Source organism: Lonchura striata, chromosome 27, assembly GCF_050655825.1.
Source record: "Lonchura striata isolate lonStrDom1 chromosome 27, ASM5065582v1, whole genome shotgun sequence".
Taxonomy (NCBI): domain Eukaryota; kingdom Metazoa; phylum Chordata; class Aves; order Passeriformes; family Estrildidae; genus Lonchura; species Lonchura striata.
The window spans coordinates 1425973-1444318 of record NC_140729.1 but is presented as its reverse complement, the minus strand read 5'-3'; the positions used below and the strand labels follow the sequence as shown (position 1 = coordinate 1444318).

The 18346-nt window shown below is 51.6% G+C and overlaps 1 protein-coding gene across 4 annotated transcripts in view; it reads right to left on the bottom strand.

Annotated features, from left to right (window-relative positions):
* SKAP1 (src kinase associated phosphoprotein 1) overlaps positions 1-18346 on the bottom strand; it is a 74951-nt gene that overhangs the window by 11218 nt on the left and 45387 nt on the right. For 2 of the 4 annotated variants that reach the window (XM_085561754.1, XM_085561752.1), the window contains 7 exons: positions 10684-10761; positions 9954-10037; positions 9406-9530; positions 8828-8891; positions 8279-8446; positions 5926-5982; positions 5032-5144 (listed from right to left, as the gene is read on the bottom strand). In XM_085561754.1, the coding sequence (XP_085417880.1) occupies positions 5032-5144; positions 5926-5982; positions 8279-8446; positions 8828-8891; positions 9406-9530; positions 9954-10037; positions 10684-10761 (689 nt within the window). Of the gene's footprint in view, positions 1-5031; positions 5145-5614; positions 5983-8278; positions 8447-8827; positions 8892-9405; positions 9531-9953; positions 10038-10683; positions 10762-18346 lie in introns of those variants that run through there. The other 2 variants (XM_085561751.1, XM_085561753.1) reach the window with 2 other exon arrangements.

Genomic DNA, 18346 nt, shown 5'->3' with positions numbered 1-18346 from the left:
AATATAAAATATAAAATATAAAATTAAAACCAGAAATTTTCTGTTAATACATTTCTTTTATTTGCCTCTTTGTTTAACAATTTTGCCATTTATTATTTTAAATTGATATTTATTATTCTTTTAATTGTGATTTTATGAATTTTAATTTTATTTATTCGGTACTATTTAGTATATATTATTTATTTGCCATTTACGATTTATTATTTATTATTTACTATTAATTGTTATTTATTTTAATTGATTTTATACTATTTATGATGTATTATTTATTATTTACCATTTACTATTTGTTATTATTATTTACTATTTACCATTTGTTATTATTTATTATTTACTATTTATTATTTCCTATTAGTTATTTATTATTTACTATTTCTTATTATTTACCATTATTTATTTACCATTATTTATTATTTATTTTTAGTATTTAGTATTATTAGTTTTTATTCATTTTTAATAATTTATTATTAATTATTGGATTAACATCGATTTGACTCTTTATCTGTTTATTTAGGAATTTATAATTATTTATTTAACATTTATTTACCTATTTGTTTGCTTGTTTATTTACTAATTTATGATAAATTACTGATTAATTAAGGACTTCCTGTACCTGTTAATTTAGTAATTGATAATTAATGAATTCACATTTCTTTACCTCTTTGTTTGCATATTTATCTATTAATTTACAATGAATTAATGATTAATTGATGAGTTAATTTACCTGTTTATTTAGGAATTGATAATGAATTAATTCACATTTATTTATCGGTTTGTTTACCTGTTCATTTATTAATTTATAATGAATTTAAATATCTGTTTATTAATTAGTTGACGTTAATTTACCTGTTTGTTTACCTGTTCATTTATTAATTAATAATAAATTAATTTCCCTCTTTTTTTGTTTGTTAACATTATTATTAATTAATGTTACTTTACCGGACTATTTATTAATTTATTAACATTCATTTACCTTCTTATTTATTAATTTATAATTAATTTATATCCTCGATTTATTATAACTAATTATTATTTCTTAATTATTAATAAAATAATTGTGTTATCATAAATAAATTATTTAATAATTTAGAATTAATTTAGAATATAACAATGCCCCTATTTAGCAACTAATTATTTAATTTAATTAATTAATTAATTAATTAATTAATTCCATTTATTTCATGAATTCATTTTCCCAGCCGAGGCTGATCCCAGGAAGTTCCCAGTGCAGAATTCCCAAGGAAATGTGGGAAAATCCCGGAATTCCGGGAATTGCAGCGACCGGGGTGAGCCCGGAATTCCGGGAGCCGAGACGGGATTTGGGATGGAGAATCCGGGATTTGGGATGGAGCTCCAAAATTTGGGATGGAGCTCCAAAATTTGGGATGGAGCTCCAAAATTTGGGATGGAGCATCAAAATTTGGGATGGAGCATCTGGGATTTGGGATGCAGCACCAGGAATGTGGAGGTGGGGATGGATGAGGGGAAATTTGGGATTCGGGATCAGGAATGCGCAGGTGAGGCCCTGGGGATGAGGAAAATTTGGGATTCGGGATGAGGAACACTCAGGATCCATCCCGGGATGAGGAAAATTTGGGATTTGGGATGAGGAACACTCAGGATCCATCCCGGGCTGAGGAAAATTTGGGATTTGGATCAGGAACACTCGGGATCCATCCCGGGATGAGGAAAATTTGGGATTTGGATCAGGAACACTCGGGATCCATCCCGGGATGAGGAAAATTTGGGATTCGGGATGAGGAACACTCAGGATCCATCCCGGGATGAGGAAAATTTGGGATTTGGATCAGGAACACTCGGGATCCATCCCGGGCTGAGGAAAATTTGGGATTTGGATCAGGAACACTCAGGATCCATCCCGGGCTGAGGAAAATTTGGGATTCGGGATGAGGAACACTCAGGATCCATCCCGGGCTGAGGAAAATTTGGGATTTGGATCAGGAACACTCGGGATCCATCCCGGGATGAGGAAAATTTGGGATTCGGGATCAGGAACACTCGGGATCCATCCCGGGCTGAGGAAATTCCGGGATGCGGATTTGGGGACACGCGGGGGAATCCCGGAGGATTCGGCACCGATTGGGAACAGCCTCGGCCCGTCCCTGACCGGGAGTGACCGGGAGTGACCGGGAGTGACCGGGAGTGACCGGGGGTGAGCAGAGGTGACCGGGAGTGACCGGGAGTGACCGGGAGTGACCAGAGGTGACCGGGAGTGACCGGGAGTGACCAGGAGTGACCGGGAGTGACCGGCAGTGACCGGGGGGTGACCGGCGGTGACCGGGAGTGACCAGGAGTGACCGGGAGTGACCGGCAGTGACCGGGGGTGACCAGTGAGTGACCGGGGGTGACCGGGGGGTGACCGGGGGTGACCGGGGGGTGACCGGGGAATGACCGGGGGGTGACCGGGGGTGACCGGGGGGTGACCGGGGGTGACCGGGGGATGACCGGGGGGTGACCGGGGGTGACCGGGGGGTGACCGGCAGTGACCGGGGGGTGACCGGGGGGTGACCGGGGGTGACCGGGGGATGACCGGGGATGACCGGGGGTGACCGGCGGTGACCGGGGGTGACCGGCAGTGACCGGGGGTTGACCGGGGGGTGACCGGGGGATGACCGGCGGTGACCGGGGGATGACCGGGGGTGACCGGCGGTGACCGGGGCTGACCGCTGCCTCCCAGCTGCCGCCGCTCCCGGCGGGATCATCCCGGGATCCGAGCGCAGCTGAGCCCGGGCCGAGCTCATCCCGCGCCGCCTCCGGGCACGGAGCGGGGGGGGCAGGGCTGGCCCCGTCCCAAATCCATGGAAAACGGTGCCCGTCCCAAATCCATGGAAAATGCCGCTAGGTGTCACCCCGCGCCTTCTTCTGGAATTCTCTCCCGCCACTTCCCTCTCCCGGTTTTCCCGGGCAGGGATGGAGGGAATGAACCGATCCCGGTTTTTCCGGGCAGGGAATGAACCGATCCCGGTTTTCCTGGGCAGGGATGGAGGAAGGAATGGACAAATCCCGGTTTTCCTGAGCAGGGTTACAGGGAATGAGCCGATCCCGGTTTTCCCGGGCAGGGATGCAGGAAGGAATGAACCGATCCCGGTTTTCCTGGGCAGGGATACATGGAAGGAGACGATCCCGGTTTTCCCGGGCAGGGATGGAGGGAATGAACGGATCCCGGTTTTCCTGAGCAGGGAATGAACCGATCCCGGTTTTCCTGGGCAGGGATGCAGGAGCCACGGAACGCGGGAAGCGGCGCCACATTCCCGCAGTTATCCCGGAGGAGGAATCGCTGGGATGGGAAAGAGGGAGCAGGGCCGGGAATGGGATGTGGGAACGGGGTTTTGTTGGGATTATGGAATTCCGGGATGGGCTGGGTGGGAAGGAGCTCAAACCCCGTCCCAATCCCAGTCCCGCCATGGGCAGGGACCCATCCCGATATCCCAGTCCGGCCTGGCCTTGGACGCTGCCAGAGGTGGGAATTCGGGATGGGAATTCGGGATGGGAATTTGGGATGGGAATTCTGGATGGGAATTCAGGATGGGAATTCGGGATGGGAATTTGGGATGGGAATTTGGGATGGGAATTCGGGATGGGAATTTGGGATGGGAATTTGGGATGGGAATTCAGGATGGGAATTCAGGATGGGAATTAGGGACGGGAATGACTCTTCCCTTTTCCCAGTCGAATTCCCAGTGTTTTCTCCCTGGGAATGAGCCGTTGGCACCTCTGGGGTTGTCACCCTGCACCTCCCAGATCCCGGGGAACCAGGATCCCTTGGGATCGGCATTCCCGGGATTCCTGGGATCAAACGGGCCCCGTTTCCCTGGAAGTGCCCAAGGAGCACCGGGACAGTTTTGGTTTCCACAGCGGGGATCACGCCCAGATCCAGCCCCGACAATTCCATGACTCCCTGACCCCATTCCGCTCCCGGTGCCCAGATTTCCCGGGAATGCCGGGCCGGGAAGGCGCCAGATGGGATTTTATGGGAGCCGCCATTCCGTGGTCGGAGCCAGCGGGCGCCGCGAGATTAATTCCGCGAAATTAATTGGGACAAGATTGAAAAGGAAATTAAGGCGCAGCTGAGTGAACATTCCCAACCTTTTCCCTCCTCCTCCTCCTCCTCCCACCGCTGCCTCTCCCTCCCTCCGCTTCCCGCATCCCGAATTTACAGGGAAAATCCCCCAGGATCCGTCGCTTCTGGGCCAGGGATCCCAGCACAGGCAATTCCCCAAATTCCCAAATTGGGAATCCCCCAAAAATGGGGAATTCACAGTTTCCGGAGCGGGGTGCAGGATCAGGAGGGGGAGCTGCTCCTCCGACCCCAAATCGGTCCCAATCCCAGTAAAAACCAGTAAAAAACAATAAAAACCCAGTAAAGACCAGTGAAAAACAAGTAAAACCAGTAAAACCCAGTGAAAACCATTAAAACTCAGTAAAGACCAGTAAAAACCAGTAAAACCAGTAAAACAAGTAAAACCAAGTAAAAACTCAGTAAAAACCAGTAAAAAACAATAAAAACTCAGTAAAGACCAGTAAAAACCAGTGACAACCAATAAAACCCCCTCCTGACATCATTAATTTAATTTGAAATCTTAATTTTGAGAGATTTTAGCACCTTTTGGCCTTGAAAATGAGCTCAAATCCCAAAAATTTCCTGCTCCTTCCTCCCAGAGGACATGGATGAAGTCAGCCCATTGGAAATGGGAAATAAAATGGGAAATGAGCCAAAATTCCCCCAAAATTTTTTAAAATTCCCCCAAAAAAATTCTGCATTCCACGTCACTGAGGATGTGGATAAGGCCATGACAGCGGGAATGGGAAATAAAATGGGAAACGAGCCAAATTTCCCAAATAAATCCCCCCAAAAAAATCTGGATTCTACCTCAGGATAGGATGAGGATGCGGATGAGGTCCCGTGGGTGGGAATGGGAAACAAAATGGGAAGTGAGGAAAATTTACCAAAAAATCCCCAAAAAATTCCCCCAAAATTCCCCCAAATTCCCCAGAACTTCCAGCTCCTACCTTGCTGAGGATGCGGATGAGGTCGCCCCGTTGGAAGGAGAGCTCGTCGGGATTGTCCCCGCGGCAATCCCACAATCCCTGGTAATAACTGGAGTAATCCCAGTCGGAATTTTCTGGGAAAAAGGGAAGAAAAGGCTCAGGGTGGTGAGGGATTTATAGGTGCGGGATCACGGAGGTGATTCCGGAGCTGAAAGTTCTCCTGGAGTTTCTCCGGGATGGGAAAGGCTCCAAATCCACCGGGAATGTTGAAAATTGGGAATGGGAATGCCGGGAATTCCATGGGACACCGCGATGGCCAAGGGAATGACAGGAAATCAGGGAAATGGGAAAATCTTCCTGGAGGAGATTCCAGAGCCGAAAGTTCTCCTGGAGTTTCTCCAGGATGGGAAACGCTCAAAGTCCATTGGGAATGTTGAATGCTGAGGTTGGGAATGCCGGGAATTCCATGGAATTCCATCACGGACTGGCCGGCCGAGGGATTGCTGCTCCCCCAAGAGTTTGGTCCCGGTTTTCCGGGAATTCCTTTCCCAGGAATTCTCATCCCGGCTCCTTTCCTGCTTCCCAGAAGGACAGGAGGGAGTGGGAGGCATCCCGGGAATGTCCAGAGGGATCCTGGGGGGTGGATCCCAAAATTCCTGCAGGTTCCCTCCCCGGCCTTTTAGGGATAAAAATCCATTTAAAAATTCCCAAACAGCTCCTTTATCCCAGGAATTCTGGGAGATGTCTCCTTATCCCATCGGGAAGAGTCTTCCCAAGTGGAATTCCACCAGTGCGAAGAGTCAAATCCCAGGAATTCTCTCCACATTTTCCACAGCCCAGGATGCTCCAAAGTGGCCAAAATCCCAAAATATTCCCCCATCCGTATCCTGGGAATCCTTTGGATTGGGATCTTACCCTCCTCGCTCCCGAAATCCTCCTCATCCTCCGGGAATGGCGGCTCCAGCTCCTCATCTGGGGAGGCAAAAAACAGTGGGAAAAATCCGGGAAAAACGGCGGAAAAATCAGGGGAAATCTGGGAATGTCGCAGCTCCGGCAGGCCCAGAGCTCCGAGAGAATCCTGGGAATAAAAAATTCCCGGATTGATTGTGGGGGGAGGAAGTATCGGAGGGGATTTTCATGGAAAACTGGAATTGTTGTGGGCACTGGGAAAAACAAATCCATGAATTCCGGGTGTCCCCGTAGGAGATTCCAGAGGGGAAATTCCAGGCTGGGAATGCGAGGAAGGAAGGAGGAATTAAGGAGGAAACTCGGGAAGAGGAGGAGGAAGGGATGGAAGGAATGATCCCAGGGAAAAGGCGGATTCCAGAGGGGCTGGGAAGGCTTGGAAAAGCGGGAAGGGAATGGAGCTGCGAGGAGCATCCCAAATTTCCGTCCTCATCCATGGAAAAGCCATTTCCCATCCAGGGAAAATCCCTTCCCATCCCACGGACACCCCTGCTCGCTCCCTGTCCCATTCCCAGGCACATTCCCAGAGGATTTGGAGCTGGGAAATCCGGGAATGGGATCCATGGGGACAGGAGCAGCCCCTCCCCACCATCCGGGGGTTTTCCTGGAATCCAACCCGATGGATCCGGGGGTTTTCCTGGAATCCAACCCGATGGATCCGGGGGTTTTCCTGGAATCCAACCCGATGGATTCGGGGGTTTTCTTGGAATCCAACCCGATGGATCTGGGGGTTTTCCTGGAATCCAACCCGATGGATCCAGGGGTTTTCCTGGAATTGAAACTCGGCCTGGAAGTGAAACTCGGCCTTCCCAGTCCCAGCCAATATTTGGATTTTCCAGTGTTGAATCCGAGGAAAATACTGGAAAATCCAGGAATGGGATCCATGGGGACAGGACGAGCCCCTCTCCAATATCCAGAGGTTTTCCTGGAATTAAGTCTGATAGATCCAAGGGTTTTCCTGGGATCCGGCCTGGAAGCGAAGCTCTGCCTTCCCAATCCCACCCAACACTTGGATTCTCCAGCACTGAATCAAAGGAAAAAAAGCTGGAAAACTTTGGAAAATTCCACTTCTCCCTCCCAGCCCACTTTTGGGATCCTCATCCCAGGGGTCCGGAGCCGCCGGCGCATCCCGGGAAGCTTCGGAATCTCTGCGGAGCCGAGTTTTTAATGGAGCAATTTGATTCAATTTTCCAGTCGATAAAATTCCCCGGCAGCGCTCGGCGCTTCCGAGCGGACACCTTCACTCCTGATTTAACATTCCCATCGAATCCTTCCCGGGAAATTGGAAAAATTTATCACCTGTGAAATTTTATTTGGCCTCGGCCGCGTCTGTTTTTGTAAAACTTCATTAACGCCGAGGAAATTATCTCTCCGCGGATTTTCCCGGTTTTTCTTTTATTTTTTTATTCCCGTCTCCCGGGTATTTTTCCGTGGTTTTTGGTCGGGAGGTAAAGGAGGGAGAAGGGAGGATGGGATTGGGGCTTTTCCTGGGGATTTTGGGGGTTTGGGATGGAGGAAAATCCGTGAGTTGGGTTATCCCAGAGAGCTGGGAAGCCTAATCCATGGAAATCCATGGAAATGCATGGAAAACCATGGAAATCCATGGAAATGCATGGAAAACCATGGAAATGCATGGAAAACCATGGAAATCCGTGGAAATGCATGGAAAACCATGGAAATCCATGGAAATGCATGGAAAACCATGGAAATCCATGGAAATGCATGGAAAACCATGGAAATCCGTGGAAATGCATGGAAAACCATGGAAATGCATGGAAAACCATGGAAATCCATGGAAATGCATGGAAAACCATGGAAATGCATGGAAGTCCATGAAAATCCATGGAAATGCAGGGAAGTCTATGGAAATCCATGGACTTTTCCTTGCCAGGCTATTTCAGGAAAGCTGGAACCTCTAATCCATGGAAATCCATGAAAACCTATGGAAAACCTGTGGAAATCTGTGAAAACCCATGGAAATTCATGGAAACCCATCAAACTCTATGAAAATCCATGCAAATCCATGGAAAACCATGAAAACCCAAGAAACCACATGAAAATCCATTGGAATTCTTGAAAAATCCACGAAAATCCATGAAAACTCTGAGGGCTGCTCCAGCAGGATCCCCAGATCCAAAATTCCCAGAAAAACAAGGGTTGGGTTTGGAAGGTCCATCAAAAGATCGGAATAAAGAAACGGGATAAAACCTTGGAATTTTGGGTGGGTTAAAAGCAGAGATGTGGGAATGGCCGCGGTTTCCTCACGTTTTTCCAAGGAAAAGTTGGGAATTTGGGAGCTCACCTGGCAGCACCTCGTAGATGTCGTCGCCTTCCAGCGCCGGATCCTCCGGATTCAGGGTGGAATTTTGGGAATTGTTCATGGAATCGGAGCTGTCCTGGTCCTTGGAGAGCTCTTCCTCCTCCTCCTCCTCCTCCTCCTCATCGCAGGGAATGGTCAGGGAGCTCAGGTCTGCCGGGAAAGAGGGAAAAAGGGATGGAAAAGTGGGAATTCTCCCCATTCCAGAGGGTGGGATGGAAATCCAAATCCTGCGGCCGAGAATGAGCAAAAACCCAAGGAAAAACCCAAGGAAAGATGGAAAAAACCCAAGGAAAGATGGAAAAAACCCAAGGAAATATGGAAAATCCCAGGGAATGACCCCAAATTCCACGTGGGCCTGGAGGGATGGAGGCTGGGAAGCTGCCTGGGGATTCCAGAGAATTTCTGGAATTTTCTCTGCCTCCAGCTGGAGCAAGTCCCCACAAATCCGGGTGCGGATGGATGGAAAGTCCCGATCCAGGTGGGAAAACGCTTCCCAAAGATCCCAAAAAGCGGGAGCTGCTCCGGACTCACCCTTGAGGAGGAACTGGATCTGCTCCACCCAATCCTGGGCCTCGGCCGCGCTCGGAGCTGTGAACTGCCGGGAGAATCCGTTATCCCGGGATTTGGGATTTGGGATTTGGGATTTGGGATGAGGGGACAGGGATCCCCCATTCCCAACCCCAGGGCACCGGGAAAAGCCATTCCCGGGATTTCTCTCCCAGCTGCAATGGGAGAGGAGCACAGCCAGAATATCCCGGGAAAGCTGGAAAACCGAATCCATGGAAACCCATGGAATTCCATGAAAATTCGTGAAAACCATGGAAACACATGGAAATCCATGGAATTCCATGAAAACCCATGGAAACCCATGGAGGCCCAGGGAAATCCATGGAAGCCCATGATAATCCATTGAAGTCCATAGAATTCCATGAAAATCCACGAAAATCAATGGAAACCCTAGCAAGGCTGTCAGATCTAATCCATGGAAATCCATGGAAATCCATTCCCATTTCTCCCCCAAATTCCCATTTCCCCCCCAAAATTCCCATTTTTTGCCTTGAAATTCCCATTTCCCCCCCCAGAATTCCCCTTTTCCTGCCGTTTCCCACCTCGTAGGAGCGTTTTCCGGGACAGAGCAGCTGGAAGCAGCAATTTTTCCGGGAATCTTTCCGGAGCTGGGAATCCAGGTGGGCCTGGTAGCGCTCGATGGGAAAGGAGCCTTTGGGCTGCTTGCCTGGGAAAAGGGAATTGGGCAAAATTTGGGATTTTCCAGCTTTTTTCCCACCTCTGGATGCGGCTCAGGGGGGTTTATCCATGGAGGGAAACTGAGGCACATGGCTGGAAAATTCCAGGAAAGGGGAATGTCCGGAAAATTCCGGGAGAATGAAACGGATGGAAAATCTGGGAAAGGGGAAATGGCCAGGAAAAATCTGGGATAGGAAAATAGTGGGAAAATCCAGGGAAAGGGGAATGGCTGCAAAATTCCAGGGAAGGGAAATTCTGGGAAAGAGGAATGGCCAGAAAATTCCCTTTGCTCCAATGGAAAAATAAACCCAAATCCAGCTGGGATTTTCCCTTCCAGGAGCTGGGAATTGTGGTTTTCCATGGTCACATCCCTGTTTTCCACCCAAAAGTTGGGAATTCTTTTCCCACTCACTTTTCTCGTTGGCGTAGTAGAGGAAATTCCGTTGGGTGAGGACGCACCAGCGCTTGTGCCACTCGGAGCCGAAAAAGCTGGGCTCTGGAAAACAGGGAAAAATGGGGAAAAATGGGGAAAAAACCGGGAAAAGCCAGGAAAATCAGGAAAAGCAGGGAAAATCCTCCATTTTATTCCTTGGGGATGCCTTTCCATGGATTCCGTGCGGCCGGGGAAGGCGTTTGGGGTCAAATCTCTGGGAAATGTTGTTAAAGCGGAGATGAGCGGAGTTAAGCCAGGCCTAACTCCGAGCTGAGCTCAGGGAAAAACCAGGAGCTCTCCTGCCTCTTCCCATCAATAATTCCCGAGAAAATCCCATTAGGGGAGGGAATAATTTGTGCCTTTCACGGGAAAAGGGAGATAAGGCCCAGGCTGATTCCGAGCCCGGCTCTTATCTCCGCATTAAACGTGGGATGATCCCGAATCCCTGGAGCTTTTCCCGGCTTTTTCTCCTCATTAGTTTTGCCCTCCAGGCCTGGGCTGGGCTTAATTTAATTCCAGGATTTAATTTGGATGCTCTGGAAAAGGGAATGAGCCCGACAAGGCGTTGGAAAAACCTGGAAACTCCTGCCAGTGGAAATCTCATGGATTTCCTGCCTTTTCCTGGTTTTTATTTTAGGCTGGAAATTTGGGGTTTTCCCAGATTTGCAGGTGGCAGCCTCTGATCTTCTCCTGGAATTCCAGGTTTTACCTCGGGATCTCTTCTCCAGGTATCCTTGCTTCAAAATATTCCCGGAATCCTGGATGGGCCGTGGGATCTCCTCCAGGCCTGCGGGGAGCAAAGCAAAGGAAAACCTTGGAATTCGCCATTCCCAATCCCACATTCCAAGGTTTCCAGCTCCTTTCTTTGGGGAAGTTCGGTTTATCCTGATCCCGCTGATATTCCCAGGACTGGGAGCAGGAAACAGGGTCTTGGAATTCCAGGATTCAGCGGGATGAGGCTGGAGCTGCCCCTTTTCCCTGGAATCTGGTTGGGTTTTGGACATGGAAAAGGCAACTCCCATGGAAAATCCAATTCCCACTGTGGATCTGCCCATGGAATCTCACCCCAAAGCCTGGAACGGCTCTGCCGTTCCCAGCTGATCCCAAAAACCTGGGAATCCTGGGATCGTGGGAGGTGAGCCTGGATGAGCTTTAGGATCCCTTCCCGCCCAAATGATCCCCTAATAAATCCACATAAAAATTAAAAACACGGAAATGAAAATAGAAAAACAGAAAAATATATTAAAATCTTTTTAGAATAGAAAAAGAATATAAAAATACGGACCCATGACTTGAAAATCCCTGGAATTCCTTCCCTGTTCCCCAATTCTTCCCCCATCCCAACATTCCGACCCCGGCCGAGCCCTGCCTGATCCACAATGAGCCGGAAAATCCTAAATCATTCCCTAATGGAGCGTCCATCCCATCCATCAGCGGGTGGGAATTCATCCCCATTAATTCCCTAATCCATGATAAACTTCCCGTCCTTTCCTGTCCGCGTGGGGACTCCGTAAATCCCGACTTGTGCTCCGGCTCCACCGGAGCGTTCAGGTGTGCTCCGACCATTCCTCGTTAGCCCGACGGCCTCATTTTCCCGGGAATGGCCTTGGAGGCCTCGTTTTCTGGGAATGGCCTTGGAGGCCTCGTTTTTCCAGGAATGGTGAGGCCTTGGAAGCCTCATTTTCCCAGGAATGGCCTCGGAAGCTCTATTTTCTGGGAATAGCCTTGGACGTCTCATTCCTAAGGCAGTAAACTTGGGAATTCCACAGGCAGCAAACTTGGGAAAAAGTTTGGAATTACAGGAAAACTTGGAACTCCGGAGGCAACAAACTCGGGAATTCCAGAGGCAAGAAACGGGATAACTCCCCACAGCGGGGCAAATCCAGGGGGTATCCAGCACTTTTTGGGATTCTAGCCGAGCCGACGCTTGGCAGAGCTGGGGAACAGCTTCCATAAATCCCGGCTCATCCCGGGAACGCCGGGATCAGCCCCCGCATCCGGCTGGGAAGCGCGGCCGGAGTTCGAGCGCGGCTTTTCCGCGTTCCCGATAAGGAACTCATCCATCAGGGCCGGGGCGAGGCAGAAGGGCGGGATCGGGGCTGGATTTATCGGGAATGTGTCATTCCCTCCCCACGGCCCGCGGGATAAATGGATCCTCCATCATTCCCGGCCGCTCCGCACCTGCGGCCGCGCGCGCTCCGGGATGAGCGGAGCCGAGGGTTTGATGGATTTTCCTGACGTTAATGAACGTAAACAAACAAAGGAGAGAGGGAAACATCAAATAATTCCCGTGACAGCTCCCAAAAGGAGCCGGGAGAGCGGGAAGCGCTTCCCAAAGGGAGCCGCGTTTGATGTGGGATCGGGATTTGTAAACAGCGGCAGCTCCGGATCGCGCCTTATCCAAATATTTCCCTTTCCCAGCGCCGGCTGAAAGTCGGGATTGACGGCGTTGGACTCTTCAACTTTCAGCTTTCACCCCGCGGCTCCGGAGGGAGGGAGACCCCCGCCCCCATTCCCGCTGGAATTCGTTCCCTAATTTCCCCTTGGAAAAGCTGATATGGGGCAGCTGGAGATCAAAGGCCCGGTGCTGCTTTTCCCCGGCATTCCCGGTTTTCCAGAGGGTCCCAAGCCCCTCCAAGGAGCTCTCGGCCCCAAAGGAGGAGGGAGGGGGGAGTGACCTCAATTCCTGCCGGGATTTGTTCCCTAATTCCCCCTTGGAAAAGCTGATGTGGGACACCTGGAGATCAAACTGGTCCCGCTCTTCCCCCTCATTCCCGGTTTTCCAGAGTTTTCCCATTTTCCTCTGGTCACAGCCCTCATCCATCCCATCCCTCTTTTCTCTCCAGGTCAGGAGCTGCCCATGGATCAATCCCAGAGGGATGAAGCTCCCCTGGCCATGGATAAACAGGATTTGGGATGCTGAGCCATGGGAACAAATCCCAAATTCCAAATATCAAATCCCAAATCCCAGCCCAACCACCCCTTTTCCTTATTCCCAACAGGGGCAGTGACCCAGGGAAAATCCCAAATTTTGGGGAGCTGAGGGTGTCACAGAGCGGGAATTCCACATTTAATCCCGAGCAGCAGCAGCGCTGAAATTCGGGAATAAAAGGAAGGGAATGAAAAGACCTTCCTGCCATAAATATCCCGGGAATTGCCACCGGGACTCCGGGGTTACGTCCCGGCTCTTCAAAAACGTATCCCAAGAAAATCAAGCACCTCCATCACCTCCCGGGAATATTTACGGCCTCCGGCAAGGCTGGCCAGCAGAATTCCCACTTGGAATTCTCCAGGAGCCGGCAAAGGTCAGCGCAGGGATGGAGGCGGCTGAAGGATTTCCCTCCCGGGATCCCAAGGCCGCGAAATCCCAACCCTGGAGCTGCTCCCAAGGGATTCTCCCGGGGTTTGGGGTCGCGTCCCGGGGCAGGAATTCAGGGAAAGGCCGTGTCATTCCAAGATTTTGCCACAAGGAAGCAGCAGAAGCTCAGGATTGGAGCTGGGAGCAGGAGCGGGAGAGGCAGAGGGGGGCTGGGATCCCAATTCCCAAATTTCCCACCCCAAAAAGGGGCTGGGAACACCATCTGGGATCCCAATTCCCAAATTTCCCATCCCAAAAAGGGGCTGTGCAGATCCCAGACCCCCGCTTTTCCCCAGTTTTAGGGTGTCAACTCCGTGTCCCCATTCCCGCTGGGAATTCCAAGGGAAGAAGACAAGAGGTTGGCAGGTCCCTGTCCCCATCCCTGTCCCTTTTCCTGTTCCTGTTCCTGTTCCTGTTCCTGTTCCTGTTCCTGTTCCTGTTCCTGTTCCTGTTCCTGTCCCTTTTCCCATCCCATCCCATCCCATCCCATCCCATCCCAGTCCCCCCAGACCCCTTTTCCCGTTTCAGGGTGGCAGCTCCGAGCCCCATTCCCGCTGGGAATTCCAAGGGAAGCAGATGGGGGTTGCCAGGTCCTTATCCTTGTCCTTGTCCCCATCCCTGTCCCTTTTCCCATCCCATCCCATTGATCCCATCCCATCTCATCCCACCCCAGTGCCCCCAAACCCCTTTTCCCAGTTTTGGGGTGCCAGCTCCGAGCCCCATTCCCGCTGGGAATTCCGCGGGAAGCTCCAGCCCCGCTCCCTCCCTTTCCCTCTCCTGACCTCATCACTTTTCCCCCCCTTCTCCAAAAGTGCTGAGCGCGGCTTTCCCGGGAATTATTTATCCGCGGGAGAAATGATTAAAAAAATTATTGGGAAAAAAAGGGAGATAAAACAAAACATCGATCGCTCCGGCCGCATCCGCCTCTGGGAGCGCTGGGAAGTGACAGCGGATAAAGGATGGCGGGGCCAGGAAAACAGGGAACTGCTTTTTATGGCAGCTCGGATTCCCACAAAGCCATAAATCCGGGATGAGACGGGTCGGGAGCTCCAGCTGGGGTTTGGGGATCTTTGGGAAGGAATCCTGGTGGGATCGGAGCTCCAGGACCCCAAATCCTGCTGGGATCAGGATTCCAGACCCCAAATCCTGCTGGGATCAGGATTCCAGACCCCAAATCCTGCTGGGATCAGGATTCCAGACCCCAAATCCTGCTGGGATCAGGATTCCAGACCCCAAATCCTGCTGGGATCAGGATTCCAGGACCCCAAATCCTGCTGGGATCAGGATTCCAGACCCCAAATCCAGGTGGGATCAGAGCTCCAGGACCCCAAATCCTGCTGGGATCAGGGTTCCAGACCCCAAATCCTGCTGGGATCAGGATTCCAGGATCCCAAATCCTGCTGGGATCGGAGCTCCAGGACCCCAAATCCTGCTGGGATCAGGATTCCAGGACCCCAAATCCTGCTGGGATCAGGATTCCAGACCCCAAATCCTGCTGGGATCAGAGCTCCAGGACCCCAAATCCTGCTGGGATCAGGATTCCAGACCCCAAATCCTGCTGGGATCAGAGCTCCAGGACCCCAAATCCTGCTGGGATCAGGATTCCAGACCCCAAATCCTGCTGGGATCGGAGTTCTGGGACCCCAAATCCTGCTGGATCAGGATTCCAGACCCCAAATCCTGCTGGGATCAGGATTCCAGACCCCAAATCCTGCTGGGATCGGAGCTCCAGGACCCCAAATCCTGCTGGGATCAGGATTCCAGACCCCAAATCCTGGTGGGATCAAAGCTCTGGGACCCCAAATCCAGCTGTGATCAGGATTCCAGGATCCCAAAATCACAGCTGGATCAGGGTTTTGGGATCCAGGGGGATCATTCAGCCCCCATCCCAAAATCCCGGTTGGATCAGGGTTCCAGGATCCCAAAATCCAGGTGGGATCAGGGATTTAGGATCCAGGGGAGAACATTCAGCCCCATCCCAAAATCCAGGTGGGATCAGGATTCCAGGACCCCAAATCCAGGTGGGATCAGGGCTCCAGTGTCCAGGGCAGACATTGGGCCCTTTCCCTAAAATCCAGGGATTCGGGATTGAACAGAACCCCAGGAATGGGATCCCATGGGAACTCAGCCCCTTCCCAGCCCGGATCCGATCCCAAACTTTCCCCTCGTTCCGTGGGCAGGGAGGGACGGGAACATCACCGGGAATTTGTGACCCCGCGCGCGGAGCCGACATTGATGGGAAATTGGGGAAGGGAGGATTTTATTGCTCTCTCCGTCAAAACCCGCGGCTCCATCCGAGGCCCGGGAAGCGTGGGATCGATATCCCGGCCTTTAATATCATCCCAGAAAACCAAAAAAAATCATTATCCCGTTAGTTTTATTATGGAGTTACGGCTGAAAAATGGGACCTGCGGGTGGTTTCCATTTCCTCGGCCGTTTTTTACGGGATTTTTTCTGGGTTTTTTCCATCCCCTGCTGCCTCTGGATCAAATCCTGCCGGGATGGGAAGAGGGATTTGGTGGGGATTTTGGGAAGGGCCTGGCTCTGCTCTGGGATGGGGCTTTGTGAGCCCCAAATCTCCAGGGTGGGATTTTGGGAACCCCAGAATTCCAGGATGGGATTTTGGGGGCCTCAGAGTTCTGAGATGGGATTTTGGGAACCCCAAATCTCCAGGATGGGATTTTGGGAACCCCAGAATTCCAGGATGGGGCTTTGTGAGCCCCAAATCTCCAGGGTGGGATTTTGGGAACCCCAGAATTCCAGGATGGGATTTTGGGGGCCTCAGAGTTCTGAGATGGGATTTTGGGAACCCCAAATCTCCAGGATGGGATTTTGGGAACCCCAAATCTCCAGGATGAGATTTTGGGAACCCCAGAATTCCAGGATGGGATTTTGGGAGCCCCAAATCTCCAGGATGGGATTTTGGGAGCCCCACGCCCCTCCTGACCCTTGGAAAGCCAAACATCCCCACAATGTCCCAGACTGGGGGTGGATTCCCACCGGGACAGAATTCCCGATGTCCTGCTGGGGCCTTGGTGGTGTCACCGCTGCCTGTCCCCATCTCCCTGCCAGGCACGGCCGGATTCCCGGGATTTATGGAATTGGGGAACACCAGGAGAGCCAAATCCTCAACCTCACTTTGGAACCAGGGATGAGACGGATCCAGGATGGTTCCTGGGATCCATCCCACGATCCCACCTCCCATTCCAGCTGCTGGGAGACCGGGATTGGGACAGGAGATCCCAGCCTGGAGAACACTAGCACATCTGGGGCATCCTGGCACACGTGGATTCCCGGGATTTATGGAATGGGGGAACACCAGGAGAGCCAAATCCTCAACCTCACTTTGGAACCAGGGATGAGGCGGATCCAGGATGGTTCCTGGGATCCATCCCATGATCCCACCTCCCATTCCAGCTCTCGGAGATTGATCCGGTGGCCTCCTTCCCAATCCCAGGGACATCCTGGCACATGTGGATTCCCGGGATTTATGGAATGGGGGAACACAGAGCCAACACCTCGACCTCACTTTGGAACCAGGGATGAGACAGATCCGGGATGGTTCCTGGGATCCATCCCATGATCCCACCTCCCATTCCAGCTGCTGGGAGACTGGGATTGGGACAGGAGATCCCAGCCTGGAGTTCATTTGGGACACGTGGATTCTGGGATTTATGGAATGGAGGAACACGGAGCCATCACCTCCACCTCACTCCGGAACCAGAGGGATCCGGGATGGTTTCCGGGATCCATCCCAAGATCCCAACGTTTCCCAGCCCCCACGGGGGTCTGTGCAGCACCCAGAACGCCGGGATCAGGGCGGTAAATCCCAGCCTGGAGCAGCATCCCGGCAATCCCCGGGAATCCTCTCCGTGCCCTCTTCATTATCCCGTTCCCAGCGGGAAGTTCTGAGCTCCTTCCCGGCTCCCGCTATAAAGAAGTGATGGATGGCCGGGAAAGCTCTGGGAGTTCATCCATTCTCCCATTAAATTTTCCTTTAATTGGTCTCGGAGTCAATCAGGAACTCGCTGGGCAGTGAATTAAGGAAAATAAAAAGAGGGAAAAATCCACGGAGTGGGGGAGTCTTTGTGCCGTTCCTGGGTTAAAAAATGCTGGATTTGCTTCCAGAGGGGCTGGAATTCCACACCAGGAGGGTCCTGCATGGATTGAGGGATCTCCAGGAGTGAGGAATCAGCCAAGTGCTGCCAAATCACCAAAAAATCTTTGGAAAAAATGAGGAAATCCATGTGGGAGCACCGGGATTGGCTCCACTCCCCCTTCCAGGAGCCTCAGGATCAGCTCCATCCCTTGGGAATACCAGGATCAGCTCCATTCCCACTTCCAGGAGCCCAAGGATCGGCTCCATCCCTCAGGAGCCCCAGGATCAGCTCCATCCCTTGGGAACACCGGGATCAGCTCCATTCCCCTTCCAGGAGACCCGGGATTGGCTTCATTCCTCGGGAACACCGGGATCGGCTCCATCCCTCGGAAAAACCGGGATTGGCTCCATTGCCCTTTCCAGGAGCCCCGGGATAAACTCCATCCCTCGGAAACACCGGGATCAGCTCCATTCCCCTTCCAGGAGCCTCAGGATCAGCTCCATTCCCCTTTTCAGGATCCACGGGATCAGCTCCATTCCCTTTCCAGAAGCTCTGGGATCAGCTCCATCCCTCAGGAGCCCCGGGATCGGCTCCATCCCTCAGAAAACACCGGGATCAGCTCCAATCCCCTTCCAGGAGCCCCGGGATCGGCTCCATCCCTCAGGAGCCCTGGGATCAGCTCCATCCCTTGGAAACACCGGGATCAGCTCCATTCCCCTTCCAGAAGCCCCGGGATCGGCTCCATCCCTTGGAAACACCGGGATCATCTCCATTCCCTTTCCAGGAGCCCCAGGATCAGCTCCATCCCTCGGAAACACCGGGATCGGCTCCATCCCTCGGAAACACCGGGATCAGCTCCATTCCCTTTCCAGGAGCCCCGGGATCAGCTCCATCCCTCGGAAACACCGGGATCA